At 38.1% G+C, this 19242-nt stretch overlaps 2 protein-coding genes across 2 annotated transcripts; one reads left to right on the forward strand and one right to left on the reverse strand.

Annotated features, from left to right (window-relative positions):
* Positions 1-314: 314 nt before the first annotated feature.
* On the reverse strand, positions 315-8713 carry LOC146360819 (uncharacterized). The gene is made up of 10 exons (XM_084921725.1): positions 8635-8713; positions 7469-7759; positions 7166-7245; positions 6704-6884; positions 6218-6505; positions 5931-6010; positions 5366-5531; positions 4072-4116; positions 3900-3968; positions 315-1035 (listed from the first exon to the last, which is right to left on the reverse strand). The coding sequence occupies exons 1-10, from the start codon at positions 8711-8713 to the stop codon at positions 917-919; spliced, it is 1398 nt and encodes a 465-aa protein (XP_084777851.1). The 3' UTR covers positions 315-916.
* A 6848-nt stretch (positions 8714-15561) lies between these two features.
* Positions 15562-17852, forward strand: LOC146360820 (uncharacterized). Its single transcript, XM_084921351.1, has 3 exons — positions 15562-16369; positions 16621-16903; positions 17139-17852. Exons 1-3 carry the CDS (start codon positions 15879-15881, stop codon positions 17850-17852), a joined length of 1488 nt encoding a protein of 495 aa, XP_084777477.1. The 5' UTR covers positions 15562-15878.
* Positions 17853-19242: the final 1390 nt, after the last annotated feature.

Below are 19242 nucleotides of genomic sequence, written 5' to 3' on the forward strand. Positions count from 1 at the left end.
GTGGCAGGGTATAGACACATCAGTGCCCAGTGTAGCGGTTTATGTGCAAGTATACCATCAACACTGACACAAATACAAGCACACAGCCTTTGAATAGCTGTCCACTGCAGTGACCAGTATGTGTGAAAGGGTTGAACGTGGCCTCTGACTTTCCTGTGAAATACTTCATCACTACAGAGTTCTGCACATAATCTGAGATCGGATTATCTCTATATAATGTTTATACATTAATATTATATTATATGAAGAATTGCTGATGATGCATTAAATAAAGACTGATGACAAAGGTGTAACACTTTTTTTAATGAGTAGATTAAAAATCAAAAACATAAAAATATAAAATACATTCATGTTCACATTGATGCCATATATGTGAAAACACTAATCTGATAAGGTTGAAAAGTGTTTAGGTGACTGCACACCGTAATCTATGGTTGAGACTGACATAAAGAGAAATTCAAAGAGAAATGTGATGTTTATTGTATAACCACTCTGCTTTTAGCTACCCACAGCAAATAAACATATGGTCATATTTTCTTTTTCTAATTTTCCATATTCATTGAAACAAAGTTTCCCAAGTTGTCTGTCTTCAGGCTTGTTGGTTTGGATATGCCATGTCCTTCACTTTTCTTTGTGAAAAGACTTTCTCATCATTGTGTTTCCATTTTAAGGTCAATTTTTTGCCCAGCTTGGTTTCAGAGAAACAATAAAGATACTGCCTGTTGCACCATACAGGTCAAAAACATCCTGGGAATCTTTGAATCAGAAAGAAAGAAAAGAAAATCATAAAAAGATTACATCAGCCATGCTACATGAGTCTTGAACGGTTGCTCTAACAGCCAAGATGAACTTGGCGGGAAGAAAAAAAATGAAAGACGGAAAAACAAAACAGTCTGAATGTTGAATAATGATTACATTATATCCTGTTGTCTACCTCCAGACCACAGTCTGCACAGAAGTCAGGCTCCGGGACGCTACCAACCAGCTGCTTATGATGATGATGATGATGCTTCTTCAATGGAAGCTCAACTTTGTCTGTTAACACAAGATTACATGTCAGACTTGCAGAATTACAACCATCTCTCACTACTTTAGGTAAAAAGCAAAGCCTGCTATGAATAGCATCATAGATTTGATAGTATTGGGTCAGCTAAACAAGGACACATACAAAAACATGGAATCTGAATTAGAGAAACATAGTGCAGAGAATGGACACTGTGGTGGCGTTTGCAGGGTTTGTGAATTTGGATTGCTTTGTGTCACTAATGTTAAATACGAGCCACAAAAGGCTCATCAACTGCGAAGAGCTGGTTATAGCCCCTGGAGGTTGGGGAGAGGGGGTGCCGTTTAAATGGAGCAATGAAAACTCTCCAGAAAGACACTTATTCATTCAATAGTTCACATAAGTGTCACTGTTTAACCCCCCAAAAACAAAGATAGAAAGAACTGAGGATTTACACTAAACGTTTGTTTAATAGATGTTAAATTAAATAGTCATTGATAGTTTTTGTTTCCGTCGTTGTGTTAATATATTTCTACATAGTAAAAAATATAGTGTAAACTATCCATTCATTCATCTGTCTTCTTCAGCTTATCCAGGGCCAGGTCGTGGGGGCAGCAGCCTAAGCAAAGCAGCCCAGACCTCCCTCTCCACGGCCACCACCTCCTGCTTATCCAAGGGAACAACAAGGCATTCCCAGGTCAGGGGAAAGATATGATCTCTCCAGCGTGTTCTGGGTCTACCCCAAGGCCTCCTCCTTTGATAGTATTGGGACATATTGGGACAGATTCCCAAACCAACTCTGTTGGCTCCTTTTGATGTGGAGAAGAAGCAACTCTACTCTGAGCCCCTCCTGGATGGCTAAACTCCTCACCAAAGCTTGTGACCATAGGTGAGAGTAGGGACAAAGGGACATCGACCGGTAAGTTGAGAGCTCAGCTCTCTCTTCACCACGATGGATCGGTACAGCGTCTGCATCACTGCAGCCGCAGCACCAATCCATCTGTTGCTCTTCTGCTCCCTTCTCTCCTCATTTGTGAACAAGACCCTGAGATACTTAAAGTCCTCCAGTTGGGGCAGTAAGTCGTCCCTGTCCCGGAGTTGGCACTCCACCCTTTTCCGGCTGAGGACCATGGCCTCAGATTTGGAGGTGCTGATTCTTATTCCTGTCGCTTCACACTGAACTGCAAACTGCCCCAGTGCAAGCTAGAGGCCATCACCCAGTGCACCCTCACTATGTGTTTTGGCATCCCAGGTCTGTCCAGCAACCTCCCCCACCACCTGATCCAACTCATCACCAGGTGGTGATCAGTTAAAAGCTCAGCACCTCTCTTCACCTGAGTGTCCAGAACATGCGGCAGCAGAGCTGATGATGCAATATAAAATAACTCATGGATTTATAGATCACCGACCTGGGGCCTAGGTGTCCTGGTGCCACATGCACTTATGGACACCCTCATCTTCAAAAATGGTGTTTGTTATGGACAAACTGTGGTTTGCACACACCGCCACCCAGCACACACTCCCCTATGACACCTCCTGCAGGTGGTGGGCCTACAGGAGGGTCCACATGTACCGAGTTGAAGAAAGCATGAGTGACAGGAATTATTAGAAAAATTGGGTTTTCATTTATTTAACCTCCCAAAATTATATTTACAAAAGTCATAAATGTTGATCTCATAGAAAAAGGTCAAAGAAACAAAACTGAACTCAGGCAAAGAACTGCAAACTTAACAAACCAACTGACTGCCCAAACAAATATAACTGACCTAAACATGAAATGTCACACAAGGTTATATATAATGGCTGATCAGACCACTATGAGACATGAGAGGTAACTAAACAAAACACAATCATAAACAACAAACAATGCCGTATAGTCTAGTTTGTTAATAAACTACACACCAAAGAAGAAAATCAAAACTACTGAACCCTAAACTCAAATATTTAATTAAGTACAACTACTTTGTTTTTAATGAAAGAAAACACACATCCTCCCCTTCAGCAGGAAGTGGTGGTGCGGTCCAATTATCCCTCTTTGCATTTAACGGTTTCAACCCTGCTCACCACTTTTTGTCTGGCAACTCCCCGGGATCATGGCAGGTAAGAAGAAACAAAGGTTTGTCAAAAATAAAACTAAGTAATGAACTGGTATGAATACATAAGTAAACTAAATGTGTACGCTTACAAACAGAACAAATGTATCCAAACCAATCAACACAAACGTGTGTTACTGTGTTCAAATGAAGAAATGAAAATGCACAAGAGTTACTGACTTTAGAGTGTGGCCACGGGTTTGGCCATCACAGTAACCCTATCCCAGCCAAGGTGAACTGTTCCCTGGATCTTCTGCTGATAGGGGCTTTTGAACCACTCTTTGTCTGTCCCTCACCCAGGACCAATTTGCCATGGGGGTAAAAGCAAAAGACAACGTAGCCCCTGGGATCCCTGAGAAACCCAAACCCCTCCACCAAGATAATGTAGCGATTCAGCAGGGGGATAGTGTAAACAACCAGCATAAAATATTGCAAAGGCCAAACTATTTCTTTTCTTTGACACAGTAATTTGTCTTGTAAAATCTAACACCACATGTTCAACCTGCTTTGTGATTATGAGTTCGATCTTAAAGTCTGCATTGTGTTGTGTTTGTAAATAAATTTTAATAAACAATTTGTAGTGCAGTGGCATGAACAATACATATGTTTTTATTAGTGATTTGTTTGTTTTTTATAAACAGCCTTTTTTTTAACATCTCACTATGTGCTGTGTAATAATGGAGATTACAATAACACAATATTTTCACATGTCTGTGTTTTCATGCAAAGTGCCACAGGCCGGAGTTTGCTTGGAATAATAATAATAATACTAAAATTAAGCATGATAATAATAATAATCTTACCCTTTATTATGTTTGCTTTTTTCTGGATACAGCAAACAATGACAATGAAGATCACCAACAGAAGAATACCTGACAGTGAAAGAGAGGAATAAAATTGTATTTTATTTGTAATTGTACGCATGTGAAAAATAGTAAATGTGTTTTAGTTCAACAAAACTGTAACATAACATACCTGCTCCAGCGCGCACTGGAATACAGACATAAACCTCAGGGAAAGCTTCAAAATAATACAAGAAGAAAGATGTATTTATTAGATATGTATAATAAAATGGCCATTTCAGCCATCAACAGACAGTTGACACCACATAATATTCACAAGGCTTTAAGCATTTGTGATAAACTGGCTGATTGCAGAAACACTGCAAGCAATGGGCGTGTTTACCACAACTTCAGCTTTTTGATATCTTGTCCTTCAGATTTTCTTTCAACTCTTCATCTTTGTTAAGCAATTTATGTTGTTTGTCTTTCTTTAGAATAAATTATAGTTGACAGATAATTGATAATTAAATTAAATGAAACTTAAACATTTGAATATAAGTGCAAAAATAATATATGTACAATACAAACAATTTCTCAAAGTTTTGCTTTTGATAAGACAAAATCTTTGTGGGTTTTTTGTTTTGTTTTTGGTGATTGTGTTAAAACCATGTTAAAAAAACTGATCTGATCCATAAGCTCAGTAATGCTGTGGGTATCGAGCTGGACTCCCTTAAGGTGGTGTCGGCAAGATAAGGACAATGCTGGAAGCACTCCTTGACTTACTGGCCAGTCACAGGAGCACGTTCAAAAACAGACTGAGATTACCCAAATGCACCACTTCACAACTCACGAAATCACTCCTGCCTGTGGATATTGCCCTGTACATCTCCTCCATCTAATAACAGTCACAGTGCAATAGTTATACCCATTGGCACATAGCACAAAAAAACAAGTTTTACAGTTTAGAGTACAATGTCAGTCATATATATTTAAGCTCTGCAATATTCTGGATATTTATAAATGAGCTATTTGTATATATTAGAGCTATTTCTTTTTTTTTTTTTAACTCTGTAATACACTGTATTATTTAATTTAGTTCAGTCTGTTAGTGTTCTCATTGGTTTGCAGCAACTGTAACCAAAAAGTATTCTGATTCTGATTAAATAGAAAATGCTGCAAAAACTTAAAAAAGAGTTAAAACGATATAACAGAAACAGGAAAAAACTGGGACACAAAATTTACTTGAACCTCTCTATCCAAAAAAATATAATGTACAATATGATACAACTTCTAAACTGAAAAAATAATTGACAATCAGCAGATATTTTTATAATTCCAAAGAGTGTTTCAGGAAAAGCTTTAAAATAAAAGGAGAAGAAAAGTATCTTGCTAGCATATGAGTTAAATAAAATGACGACTTCAGTTCATGAACATTTGGAAAAAGGCACATTTGAAGATTTGTACACTTGATAGCACATAATACTTACCAGGCTTATAGCAGTTTTGTTGAACAGGCAGACTCATCTCAGAGCTGACGATGTTAGAAACATTGCAAGAGAAATGGCCGTTTGCCACGTCTTTGGCTACTCTCATCACCGTCTTCCCTTTTTCTGCCAACCGTTCATCATTCATTAACCATTCAATCCTGTCATTCTGTGGGAGAAAACTCAATGTGTGGATTAATTGAAGGTTTTGAGTTTAAGTCTAACATAAAAAGCCAAACTTGGCTAAACTTAGTAATATATTTATCTTTTCCTACACTCTGGTTAATTCCACAGCCTATATAATTAAGTAATACATGCATAGAGACTCAAACTGTGATGAAACAACATTTGTGAGTGAACGCTTATTGACAGCACAGGTAAAAACTTGAATTAGTTTCAGTAGATGAGAAATGAGGCCTTTGTCTACATAATCTTCAGCAGTTTAATTATGAGTAAGCTACTTAATGCTCAAAATGAAATTTAAATAATGTAAATATAAATAAAACATTACATGTGTGTATATATATATATATATATATGAAGCATAAAATATAAATATTGTACTGACCTGACCAATATTGCAACTAAAACTGACATTTTTTTGTGCCTCAATACACGTCATCGTCACTTTGGGCTTCTTCACGGGGTCTGAGCAAAGAAAATTTATATCAACACTAATGCTGATAATAACAAGTACTGTTGATTGATAAAACTGAACAGTAACTTTAAAATAAAGGCAAACACTTTTTATCACAGAGTGTAACTGGAACAGCTTCTGATACATTAGCACACTTGGTTGTTGTTATAGAAGAAGTACAAACACAATAAATATATGTATAATGTGTTGTTACTTACCTAATACACATAAACGCACACTTGGTAAATCTGTCACATTTAATCCATCTGCATTGGTAACCTCTGGGATGTATCGTCCTGACATGTCTTTGGTCAGTCGTGTCAGCTTCAGTGATCCAGTTGAATCCACAAAATCATTTTTCCCCGTGATCACATATTTACCTCTGCGATAAAAGATTATTCTTGTGTCCTTGAACCAGCTCAGGTTAGCTGACTCCTTCAACTCATGTTTAAGGGGCACAGTAAAGCTTGAGCCTGTTGCAGCATAAACACAATCATCCTGAGAGCCTTTGAAACAGAAAAGAAGGTGAGAAATCAGATGATATAGTCAGATAATATTAGAAAAGCAAAATATGTGTTTGTAATTGCTTAAGAACTACAAAACCTTGAAATACCAAAATACCAAATATTCATGAACTTCAGTTCATGAATATTTGGAAAAGGCACATTTGAACATTTGTACAGCTGATGGTAAATAATACTTACCAAGCTTATAGCAGTCTTGTTGAACAGGCTGACTGATCTCAGCGCTGACACGGTTAGAAACATTGCAAGAGAAACTAGCATTTTGCACGTCTTTGACTGGCCTTGTCAGCTCCTTGCCAGTCTCTTTTTCTGCCGTCTTTTTATCATCCATAAACCATTTGATCTGAAAATTATTTTCACTCTGTAGATGAAAAGACAATTAGTGGATTTAGTGGAAGGTTCATATTTTAAGTCTAAACTTCGCCAAAATTAGAAATATAATAATCTTTTCATACATTTTTGGTAATTTCCCAGCCTATATAATTAAATAATACATACATAGAGACCCAAGCCTCACTGAAACAACATCTCTGAGTAAATGCACACTGCAAACTACAGATTCTTCAACAGCTTAGTTATGAGTCAGTTATTGGTAGAGTACTCTAACTTAATTGTACCTGAAACAATAAATATTGTACTCACCTTAATAACATTGCAAGTAAAAGAGACTTTTGTCTTATCACCTGTACACATCACTGTTACTTTGGGCTTCTGCACAGGGTCTGAGTACAGAAAATTTCTTTATATCAACATTATAAAAACTAATGTTGATAATGCTTTTCTACAATAACCAACACTGTTGATTGATAAGACTGAAAAGTGGCGTCATAATAAAACCAAACACTCTTAATGACAAAGTATGACTAAAACAGCTTAGCACACTTGCTTGTTGTGATAGAAGTAGTACAAACACAATAAATACACATATAATGTTATTTTCCTTACCTAATACACACAAATGCACACTCGGCAAATTTCCCCCCACAATTATTCCATCTGTGTTGTGAACCTCTGGTATGTATCGTCCTGACTTGTCTTTGGTGAGTTGTGTCAGCTTTAGTGATCCAGTTGAATCAACATCATCATTTTTCCCTATGATCACCTGTTTCTGTCTGCGATAAAAGATTACGCATGTGTCCTTGAACCATTTCAGGTTATCTGACTCCTTTAAGTTAAATTTAAGCGGCACAGTAAAGGTTGATCCTGTTGCAGCATAAACACAATCATCCTGAGAGCCTTTGAAACAGAAAAGAAGGTAAAAAATCAGATGAAAAAATTTGAACAAGAATGAAGAGCATATATATATGCACATATATAAATATGTATATATGTCCAGTGATGGGAATAACGGCGTTACAAGTATTGGCGTTACTTTTTTCAGTAACGAGTAATCTAACTAATTACTAGTTCTATCATTACAACGCCGTGGCATCTTACTGAATGGAGAACACCTGGTTGTTATGTAAATAATTTCAAATGGTTATTTTAAAAAGGGTAAAAGGTAAATGGATGCAAATAACTTTGATGTTTGCAAAACTTGTGCACATGATTTTAAAATTGACAATTTTTATTTGCATTTAAAGTTATGAAATATGATTCAATAAACATGTTTGCTTTTTGTCTGATTTTAGATCAATTGTGTTAGTACAGTATGTCAAAATGAAAACATAACTGTAAATTCAGACATGTGAGGCTGTGCTGAAAAGAATGATACCAAACAAGGCAAATAAACAGTTTTTTAAAGGTGAAATGTGGAGGAAACATCAAAAGTAGCAAAAAATGGCCAATTATACCCTGGACCCCAGAGGGTTAAACATTTTTTTAAAGTAACGCAATAGTTACTTTTCAAGTAATTAATTACTTTTAGAATCATGTAACTCAGTTACTAACTCAGTTACTTTTTAACATAACATAGTACTGAAACATGTAAATATAAATATAAAAATATGGAGTCAGATCTCGCCTCTGTCAAGTCTTGAAGAATTATAAAGTTGGCAGATGACATGTTAATTAATTTTGCCTTAAAAACATCATAACCAGCAAGTTTGGAATTTAAAGCTAAAACATAAACCAAAAAGAACAACAAAATTGTACCGTAAATTGTACTATACCTGAGGAAGCAATGAAGTAGCAGCAGAGCAAAAACACAGCGATGGTGGCAGCAGAAACCATCTTCTTCACTATTCGCATCACTTTTAGCTCAAAAGAGCACTTTCCAGTGTCAGTGTTATTTCCTGTAAAAGCGTGTGTGTGTGTGTGTGTGTGTGTGTGTGTGTGTGTGTGTGTGTTCAAGTGTAGGCATGTGCATGTATGGTTTTAAAAGGAAGTGACCCAAGAGGCCTCATCTACTTTCATAAACCAAGCAAGCAGATCTCACACCCAGAACACAGACTGTGCACCTTGTTTTAGCTTTTTGCTTCAGAAAACATACATAAATATAACCAAAATATTTTCAATAGTAACCAACAAATCAAATGCTAAATTGCTATAAAATATAAATGACTGTTGTTTTGAATTAAATTGTTTTCATAAACCTGAATGTACAAACTGATTTTATTTGTTGAATATTATTTGTTGTTTCCTCATTGTTTTCAATTGAAACAGGACACCGCTGTGATGTGTTGTTCACAGTTTGGTCTGTAAGTGTAGCTGTCCCTAGTTTACACAAGGTATATACATCTGTAGTGAGAATGAATGGCTATGGATTCTGAGAGTAATAAAGTTTTAGTTCTCTCCTTTGTGCAGTTCCCGTGACTTTTCATGGCACGGTGTCAGAAGAAGTTGCCCACCAAAGGTGTAGAAGCAGAAGGGAGAAGATGCAAGCAGTGATAATGGCAAAGGTTAATGCACCTGATTTGTTTGACTTCACTAAACCAGCGCAATGGCTGGTCTGGAGGCAACGTTTATCCCACTTCTGAGTTGCTACTAAACTCAACCAAGAGGACGGCGATATGCAAACAATAATTCCTACAAAATGTTAAAGAAGAGGTTTTAATGAACATTGTGAGCCCAAGCACAACACGATTCATGAACGTGTGAATTTCCATCAAAGTTCCCAATGACATGGTGAGAGTGTAAAAGCCTTTGTCAGAAATCTCTATCAGCTAGCAGAGCATTATGACTTTGGTTATAATAAAGAAAACAAATATCTAATTGCAATATAGCCGACAGTAAGGTGGCCCAGAGGCTGCAGCTGGAGTTGAACTTAACCCTGAAGAAAGATATTAGTATAGCTTATCAGTCCAACTTAATCAAGATGCAAATTATCGTTGCCTGTGAGATGAATACTGAGTCAGTGCCAGAAAGCTCTAAGAGCAAAAGCAAAGCATGAAAAGAGGGACAGCAACAGCTGCTCACTTTGTGGAAGATTACTGGAATGTGCTCAAATGTCATGAGACTGGATCAATCAATCAAAGATTTTAGGGCCTGTGGATACTAATGCTGACACCTGTGAGGACAATGTATCTGATAAAATAACAATTTAAGATGGTTTTATTTAATTTTATTTTTTATTAATAATTGATTGATTAATAATTGAATTAATTTCATGTCAATAGCACCATTAGAAATATAGAAATATAATATTTACTTAGAAAATTTGTGACTTGTTCAAGACTCATTTTACCCGCTGTATGCAGATCAACTGTCTGCATACAGCTTGCAGGATGAGGATGTGCACTGTTGTGCACCAGGAGGAACCCGGGACCAACTACAGTCTGTGGATCCAAGGATTTCATCCTGATATCTAATGGCAGTAAGGGTACCATTGCCTAGGCTGTAGAGGTCAGTCCCTCAATGAATATGCCTCCACAGACCATCTTTGACCCACCTCCAAACTTGGTCATACTGAACGATGTAACAGGCAGCATAATGTTCTTTATGGCTGAGCAGTGAGCACAGGACCCACTAGAGGACACTGGGCCCTCAGACCACCCTCATAAAGTCTGTTTCTGATTGTTTGATCAGAGACATTCACACCAGCGTCCTGCTGGAGGTCATTCTGTAGTTCTGGCACTGCTCATGCTGTTCCTCCATACACAAAGGAGCAGATGTCAGACCAGTAAAAATGGATTTAGTAATTTATATGCTTTACATATAAAAAATGAGCAAGAATGAAAACTGCTGAATTAGACTTGGGTTTTAGAGGTAGCCGAAATTACTTCGTGACAAATTAGCGCGCAAACGTCTATGTGTGTGTATGTGTCTGGAAGTAAGTTGATTTTACAGCACAATACGCGGCTGAACTACCTCCATATTTGTTTTCTTTGCTGAGGCTCAAGTACTGGTGACAAAGGAGAACGGTTGAGTTTCATCTCATAAAACTGATACCGCTTCACCGTTAGGGTGAAGTTGAAGGCCGTATCAGTAAACCACTCTGAAGCCAAGCGTGCCAGCGACGGCCCAGCAAAAATCTTTGAAAATGGAGAATAAACAAGTAAAATTAACACCTGATGAGAAATGGTTAGAAAAACAGCAAGCCGGAGCAGGACTAATCCAAAAGAAAGGGAGAGGAATGCATAGTGGAAGAGCAAGAGGTAGAGGCAGAGCTACACACACACCAAACAGTGGCTTTAGCACTACATGCTGGAGGTGTGGAAAAGAGGGACATTTTGTACGTGACTGTAAGAAACAAAGAAGACAGTAACTCAGAATAGGATAGCAGCTCAGGTGAAGAGAGCAGTTCAGACTAGGAAGAACGTAATAATCCCTCACCAAGTGAAAATTAGAGATCAAAGTAGTTTAAAGTAGTTTAAAAAGGGTTGGAAACAGACCCGACTGAATAGATATAAATACAAGAGGAATAAAGTAAAATAAACAAAAGGCTAAATTACAACTTAACTTTAATGTATTCAAACTAATAATAGCAAGGATAACAACCTATAAACTGGTATTAATAATGAAACATAGTTGGGATGAAGATCATGCCCAGAATAGAATGAATGAAAGCAGATAATTCACACAAACACATATTAAATGAAATAGAGAGATGCATAAGGTATATTAAGGTTGTGTCATTGTTCAGCCAAGGAAAGTGTGTGAAAAGGAAAATGTCTCCAGCTTGAGAAAGGGTGAAACTGCAGATCACCCACAGCCCTTGGTGGATACAAAGTAAAATATAAATAACATATTGTAATATACCATTGCTGTTATATAAAAAAATAATAGCATTAATGATGAAATAATATTAATATGAAGAGGCACCTCAGTCAGTTATGATGTGAGGTGGATAATTGTTGAAAGTAACCTGCATTAAGCTTAGGGTTGCTCAAATTAAGTACATATGAGATGGAGTGAAATAGGTAAATATTTTAACTAATTACGTGTATAGAGGCACTTGACCTGTTTGAAAAACTGTCATCCTAATATGAGCCATTGTTGAGATATAGAGCACACCTATGAAAACAACTAATATGCTGAACCCTGTATGAAACAGCTGAAAACATGATGGAGAAGCTGAATTGAAACACTGCACTAAGTGCAAGTCTTTGCCACTGTGTGGGGTAAAGCACGCAACCACTGTGAGGTTGCGTTGCGGTTTCTTCTGAGCTGATGAGCAAGCTACACATTATCAGATCAAGAGCTGTCTGAGAACTCCTCAAAGAGAGGGAAACAGAACTATGATAACTATGATAACTGGAGTGTGCAGCGTTTCCGTGAGCAGTTTTCCTGCATCTTGACTCATGTGTGTAGAGTGTTCATAGCATCAGCATTATGTTTCTGTTTATTTGTTTTGGTGGGTTGAAAAATAGTTAAATAAATTAGTGATCATACTTATGGATCACCATGGCACATGCCACTGGCCAAATGATTTATTTACGCAGATGAAAAAGTGAGTGTGAATGTGTCTGAAGTCACAGTGTTTTTGTGCGCTGTGTAAAAGTAATTGCCTCTGATTGTGAGAGCGGTGATTCTGCAGGTCACCAGCTATTTAAAAAAAAAAAAAGAGTGAAAAAGAGACAAAATTTACATTGTAGATGAAAAATAATCATAGGAAAAAGGTTTTGAGTTGATCAGCCAAGAACAACTACAATCTCATTTTCTGCTTTTAAGAAAGGACTGTTCACAAAAACAGAAAGAGAGATGTGTGTTGATTAAGCAGTGATAATAATAATGAACATGTCTTAGTTTGTCACTTTCAGATGAAAAGCAGACCTGAATCAATTTTCCACATGCAGCGGTCGGAAGAAAGTCATAGTTTAACATCATTGGAAACGTTCAGGCCAAGTTTCTGGCTGACTTATTTACAGCACCATGTGTCTCTCAAACTCACAAGCGAGCTCTCACTCCTCCCTGAAGACAAGGAATGCAGTTCCAAAGAGCAATAACATGGCAGATAAAGAGACAGCAGCAAAGTCCTGAGCAAAGAGTCCCAGCAAGCAGCAGCAGTGTGGACAAACAGCATCAGAGAAGAAGAGCAAACCCATCATCCTGCCTGATTGGATGAATGGCACTGTGTTTCCAACAAGCTGCAACTTCACTGTGCATGTGAAGAAAACTTTTGAGGAGAACTGAGGAGACTGTTGGAGTTTGACATTTGCCACCTTTGGAGAAAATGGCAGGAAGAGACAGTGGAACACAGGACAAAGCTGAAGGAGAACTGCCGGCTGTTGGACTGTTGAAGTGGGAGAGGACAACAGAGTGAGAGTAAGTAGAACACAGAGCTGCTGTTGCTGTTATTTAATTTGGGAAATCAAAATTTGGGTTAGCAAACCTGGGAAAAACAAAACTGACTGCTTAAGTGGAAAAATTGTGAAGGAGTCTGAAACACTGCAAAAAGAAACATATACAAAATCACACACACAAGCAGAACGTGCATTAACCCTACTAACACAAACACAAGAGAGCTCATGAAGATTAGACAACATCTTAAGCATGTGAGTCTGTTTATCATCTTGTCCAAGTCACTTAGTGTGATGAGAAGTGATGCAAAGATCAGTGGACTCATAGCACATCAGTTACAAAATGATTAAATAATAGCAGAGAAATGTGTAGGAAAGGCAGCTTTAAGAACATGTTCTGCTGGATATGCAGCTCCACAGGCATGCATTAAACCCGCCTAATAACACAAACACACATGCAATGAAAATTAGCTTGTTATCTCTCATCAGTGATAAAATAGAGTAAATTTAGCAGACACTTGTTATCAAATGCTGAATTTATCCAATGCAAAAAATTGACTCTCTAGGTTGCAGGACAACAGTTTTAACTTTCGTGGGAAAAAGATTCTGGTTTGACCAACCAGTGATCAGACAATAAATTTAGTTGTTAATATAGTAAATTGGGAGGTGCTTCCTGCTTGATTGATGCAGCACAAGTAATTTACTGTATGAGGGAAATTCTATTTTTGTGATAACATTTTGAACATGCATTTCTGTTGTCCTGTCATCTTAGTGGGTTAATAGCTGATATGCAAATTAGTTGATCGTTCTTAGATTAAGGAAAGGTGATTGAATTCTAGCACGAGTGAATGGGATGTTTGGAGTTTGTTAGAGTGGAGACTCTAAAACACTGAGTTTCCTGTTTTGGTGAATCCTGCACCCAGATACACAACTCTGAATACATAAGAACAAACGTTTTTTGTGAAGTGCATGACAACATGTCACATGTTTTATGATGAAGGGAAAAAAGGAAAACTGAATAAAATAGATCTGTGGCCTAAATGAGTGAAAAGCACAGACCTGGGGATTAAACTCATAGCTAATAAGACATATTAGGATTATGTTGTGTGTTGTGCAGCTGATGGTTGGTTTGGAGTGAATCTAGCTGATGATTTTTCTTTTGTTGTGAAGTTGAGCCTGCCAATTAGTATGATGGTATGATAAATCATGCTAATGGTATGATTTACCCTCCTGAGATGAGGAGCTTGTGTCATGACTTAACAAGGCCTTTTTATTTTGATACTTTCACAGTGCACTGAAAGTTTTGTTTGATAATCTCTGTTATTTTTCATTTCATTTTTATTTTTTGAACAGGCACTGATTTCTGTTTGTCAATTTCTTTTCTTTAAGCAGATCTGCACGTCGGGAATTAAAAGCGCTATACGACATGTCGAGAAAATTGTTGCAAGTGAGTTTCTCCACATTAAAATGGGCTCAGGAGAAAGCCACTTATTTGGGACAATTAGAAAATGAGAGTCCCTGCCCAAAAAGGATTCAGCGAGGTAATCCGATCTAAAGTTCTTCTTTTTCTTCTTGAAATGACGTCATTTTGCTGAGAGTGGAAACTAAATGTGACGATAGGTTCCACTATCAGCAAAGAAAGAAAGAATGAATGAATGAATGAATGGAAATAAAAAACAAACTGACTGACTGGTAAAAGCTGACAAGACTTGACCACGACTCAAGGTTAACCTCCACCTAGACAGGACAAAAGGGTGGATGAATTTATGTGTGTTTCCTTTTACAGGAGCAGAAAGATGACAGCAACATTCGAGGTTGCGTGATGGTTTTACCTTTTAAATGCCATTTTCTATGTCTGTGCATCTACCAGGGGTGTTGTTCACTACCTTGTGTTGCTTACAGAGGTAACTGTGACAAAGTATGCATATGCCTGCACAGCGCTAACATTTGCATTTTCTTTTCTACAGCACTACAGTTCTTCGTGTGTTTGATCATGTGATTTATAAGAGGACTAGTTAATGTTTCTCTACTACAGGATTTCTGGGCTTATGTGTGAAGAAAACTGTGTTTACAGGTTATGAGTTGGTGATGCTGTTACACTGTGTTGTTGGGAAAATGTGAAGGTTACTTTGATGATGTGAATAACATTCTTTCCACAGCTATGGATGGTTAACTTTATGGTCTTTTTATGGCACCTCTGGAACCTGTCGACCTGCGCCTGACCACCGATGGTCAATGTGTGTTGCTAATGTTTGTTTTTCTAAGAGTGCATGTAGAGGATTCAGCAGAAGCGGACAAGTGACATGAGAAAAACAAATAAGAGATGCAGTGTTTATGGAATAGTTTACAGTTTTTCTCGATTGGTTTGGCTCATTTCTTGAAACCGAGATGACATTCCCAAAATAACACGGACAAATCTCCAAACCACCTTGCAATTGTTCACAACAGAATGTCATTTTTCATTGGTTTTATCAAATTGCAAATGCTTTAGTACATGTCTCAAGTGACTCTGTGCTTCTTTTCAAATGATTATGTACAAGTAGCTACAGTTAGCACAATGAGCCCACATTTAGCACATTTTCCAAATAAATAGATCTTGGCGATCTAAACTGATTAGTTGATTTTTCAGTGAAATGGTTACTCACTCCAAAACATATCAGCATGGTTTCATTGTGTAAGTCATCATATGCACAATTGTCTGTTCAACTGTCAAAATTAGTCAAAGATATAATACCATGAAAGAATATCTTGGAACATTTGATAAAGTTATGACAGTACTTGACAATCAATCAGGTGAAATTAGAACTAACGAAGGAGCAGTTTCCCACATCTCAGATGACCAATCAAACAGGTTGTTTAGATACCTGACAGGTGTTGTCTATGATTATGACTGCTGCCAAAAGTATATAGACAGAGCTTGGCCCGGGGCCAGTTTCATTTGCAGTGTGAACATGGAAGCACCTCGCCAAGTACAACAGCAACTTCCTGCTCGAGGAAGAGGAGGAAGAAGAAGAGGAAGAGGAGGAGTGAGAATGCGTGGAGGAATAGGGGGAAGAGGCCGAGGAGCACGGAGGCACCATGATGTCCCAGATGAAATCCGGGCCACCCTTATTGACCACGTTATAAACCATCGCCTCACAATGGCAGAGGCAGGTCGCCGAGTGCAGCCTAATGTGCCTCGGTCTACAGTCTCCTCCATCATCCAAACCTTTCGCAGGGAAAACAGGTACAGAACTATGCTATTGAACTATTCAGTGTTGGTGTGTGTGTAGGCCTAGAGTACTGTAATATCTTCATGTGATGTTATATGATACTATAAAAATGACAAGGAAAAAAAAATGGAGAAAATACTGTGAATAGTATTCCAGTCACTGTGCAGTGCATCACACTTTTAGTACCATAAAACAGCAGTACAATTACATTGGTAACTCATTTTGTAACAAATTTACAGTGTTGACCTTTGACTTGTATGTCTAGGATTGGACGACAGCCTCAAGTGGGTGGCAGAAGAAAACTTCTAAATGAACAACAAGAACGAGAAATATGCAACATGGTCATTGCAAATAATGCCATCACACTGAGACAGATTCGTAATGCAATCCTGCTAGACAATGTAATGTTCCAAAATATAAACTCTATCAGCATCTCCACAATAGACCGGGTATTGAAGAAACATCAGATGACCATGAAACAGATTTACAGGGTACCATTTGAGAGAAACTCTGACAGAGTGAAAGGGCTGCGGTACCAGTATGTGCATGTAAGTCAACTACTGGTTGTCTATCATTGTAACACTATTACAGTAAGACATGGTTACCACTGTTTTTTTGTTTTGCGTTATCCTTTTTACCTTCAGAATCCAGCTTTGTGTGACTAGAGCATTTTGCCTAGAAATTGTCTTCAGTTTTCCACTCCCTGTTTTTACAGTACTTTAGATCCTCCCTGCAGTATCTGTCTCTACTTGACTGATTAGATATATTTCTATTCTATTGTAGAGAATAATGGCATTAGAAGGCAACAAAACCCCTCACATCCTAGTGTTCGTTGATGAAGCTGGCTTCAACCTGGCCAAAGGTCGAAGGCGTGGCCGTAACATCATTGGCCACCGAGCCACTGTGGATGTCCCAGGCCAGCGAGGAGCAAATATAACAATGTGTGCCGCTATATCAGAAAGAGGTGTGGCCACACACATTCCCAGTTTAGGGCCCTACAATACACAAAAGCTCCTCAGTTTTTTGGACCACCTTTATACTGATCTGATCCCAGAAAATGAGAGAGGTGAAGAAGGACCTCAGCTACCACATTATGTCATTGTGTGGGATAATGTGAACTTCCACCGCGGCCCACGCATCAGAACCTGGTTCACCACCCATCCCCGGATGCTAATGGAGTTTCTTCCACCTTACTCTCCTTTCCTAAATCCAATTGAGGAGTTTTTTTCAGCTTGGAGGTGGAGGGTGTATGAGCATCAGGCTCAAGACCAGAGGGCCCTGCTGCATGCAATGGATGCTGCATGTGAGGACATCACAGGGGATCAATGTAGGGGATGGTTGAGACATTCACGCCGTTTCTTCCCTCGCTGCATCGCAAGAGAAAATATCCGTTGCGATGTGGATGAGAATTTATGGCCTGACAGAGAGCAGCGCGTCGATGGCCAGGGGGATGAGGATGGTGGCCAGGAAAGAGAGGGTGACAATGGCGACCACTGAAAATATTACTGTACTATAGTTCTGAAACTTTATTTACAGTATGGTAGGCTAGAGGTTTTTTTTGTTTTTTTGTCTTTTGTTTGTGTTTATAACTGTTCACATTTACAGAATCCTGTATATGTTTTCTTTTCACAGTATGTTCTCTAATGTTAACATTTCTTTGTACGAATAAAAATGTTTACAGTTTCCTTGAGTATGAGTGGTTTATTGGAGGCTGATTTTACTGTAAAATCTTTTAGTTTTATTCATAGTGGTATTCTGTTGCTAGACCTGTGCCTCAGTGACAAAACGTCTAAGCATTTTGACTTGCAGTGCTTAAACAATGCCAAAGGTATAATGCATTTTGGGGGCATTGACTATTTATATGAGAAGGATATTTAGTTTTGACACATGGATAAACTCTTTTGGGAGAGATATGAGCTTTTGCAGGGGATCCATGGTGTTGTGCTAAACCATCCAGGTTATTTTGACAAAAGCACTAAATGAATGCACATGTGCCAAGGCAATTGAGAAGGATCTGTGCTATTTTGACTGTACTGACCTTTTATATGGGAAAGGAATCTGCTTTTGCAGCATGGACGAAGAGTTTGGGGAAAGATATTTGATTTTGCTAGTGAGCTATAATGTTGGGCAGGACTGTAAGACTGTTTGGCCAAATGACCTTATGGTTTTGAGAATGTCATCTCGGTTTCAAGAAATGAGCCAAACCAATCGAGTGAAACTGTAATATGGTGCTCATTAGCTGGCCACTATTGAGCTCCTAGTAATATATGAGTTGAGTGACTTTGCTTAAGAGAAGTCACCGATTACATTAATGTTGACTGAGTACAAGGGATGATCCATGTCTGAGGCGACTTATGGAAATAATTGTAGTTTACTGATTTGAGAAAACCTGCACATGACACTTGTCTTGCTAGTGCTGAATACTTATTACTCTTATGATACAATTGTTTATAAGTATGAAATTTGATTTCACTTCCAGATCTTGTTTTACAGGCCATGATGGTGTGTATGCCGGCTCCTGGCAGAGCCAGTTTTTAAGCAAATTTAATATGCAAAACACACTAACATCTTTTATTGCAGGATTATAAGTCCAGGGTGGTGCTGCTCCAGAGGAGGAGACGCCCTGATGTTGCCTGGGACATGATCTAGCTAACCTTTTTCTTTAAGACAGGAATCTGGTTTTGATGAGTTGACTCATGGGAGTGTCCATGCGTCAAGAGGAGGGATCCAGGATTAACATGAAACAATGAATTAACATTAAATTTTGTTTTATATGATTTTTGCAGAGATTTGTGTGATTAACAGTTCATTCAACGGGTATTAAACCTACGCAAGTGGTGCATCCGTAATAATAAGAAATTAAGCCTCTACGTTCATTCTGACACAC

This window comes from Perissodus microlepis, chromosome 23, assembly GCF_051167445.1.
Source record: "Perissodus microlepis isolate ML-2025 ecotype Zambia chromosome 23, ASM5116744v1, whole genome shotgun sequence".
Classification (NCBI taxonomy): Eukaryota; Metazoa; Chordata; class Actinopteri; order Cichliformes; family Cichlidae; genus Perissodus; species Perissodus microlepis.

Bases quoted from the DNA above. Each gene is read 5' to 3' on its own strand.
- LOC146360819 (XM_084921725.1), bottom strand. From the start codon at position 8,713: ATGCGAATAGTGAAGAAGATGGTTTCTGCTGCCACCATCGCTGTGTTT. The intron at 3,969-4,071 runs GTATGTTATGTT...TTTCACTGTCAG, and splicing joins TCCAGTGCGCGCTGGAGCAG to GTATTCTTCTGTTGGTGATC. The intron at 1,036-3,899 runs GTAAGATTATTA...TTGTGTTAACAG, and splicing joins AAAAGCAAACATAATAAAGG to ACAAAGTTGAGCTTCCATTG.
- LOC146360820 (XM_084921351.1), top strand. From the start codon at position 15,879: ATGAAAGAATATCTTGGAACATTTGATAAAGTTATGACAGTACTTGAC. The intron at 16,370-16,620 runs GTACAGAACTAT...TTGTATGTCTAG, and splicing joins ACCTTTCGCAGGGAAAACAG to GATTGGACGACAGCCTCAAG. The intron at 16,904-17,138 runs GTAAGTCAACTA...ATTCTATTGTAG, and splicing joins TGCGGTACCAGTATGTGCAT to AGAATAATGGCATTAGAAGG.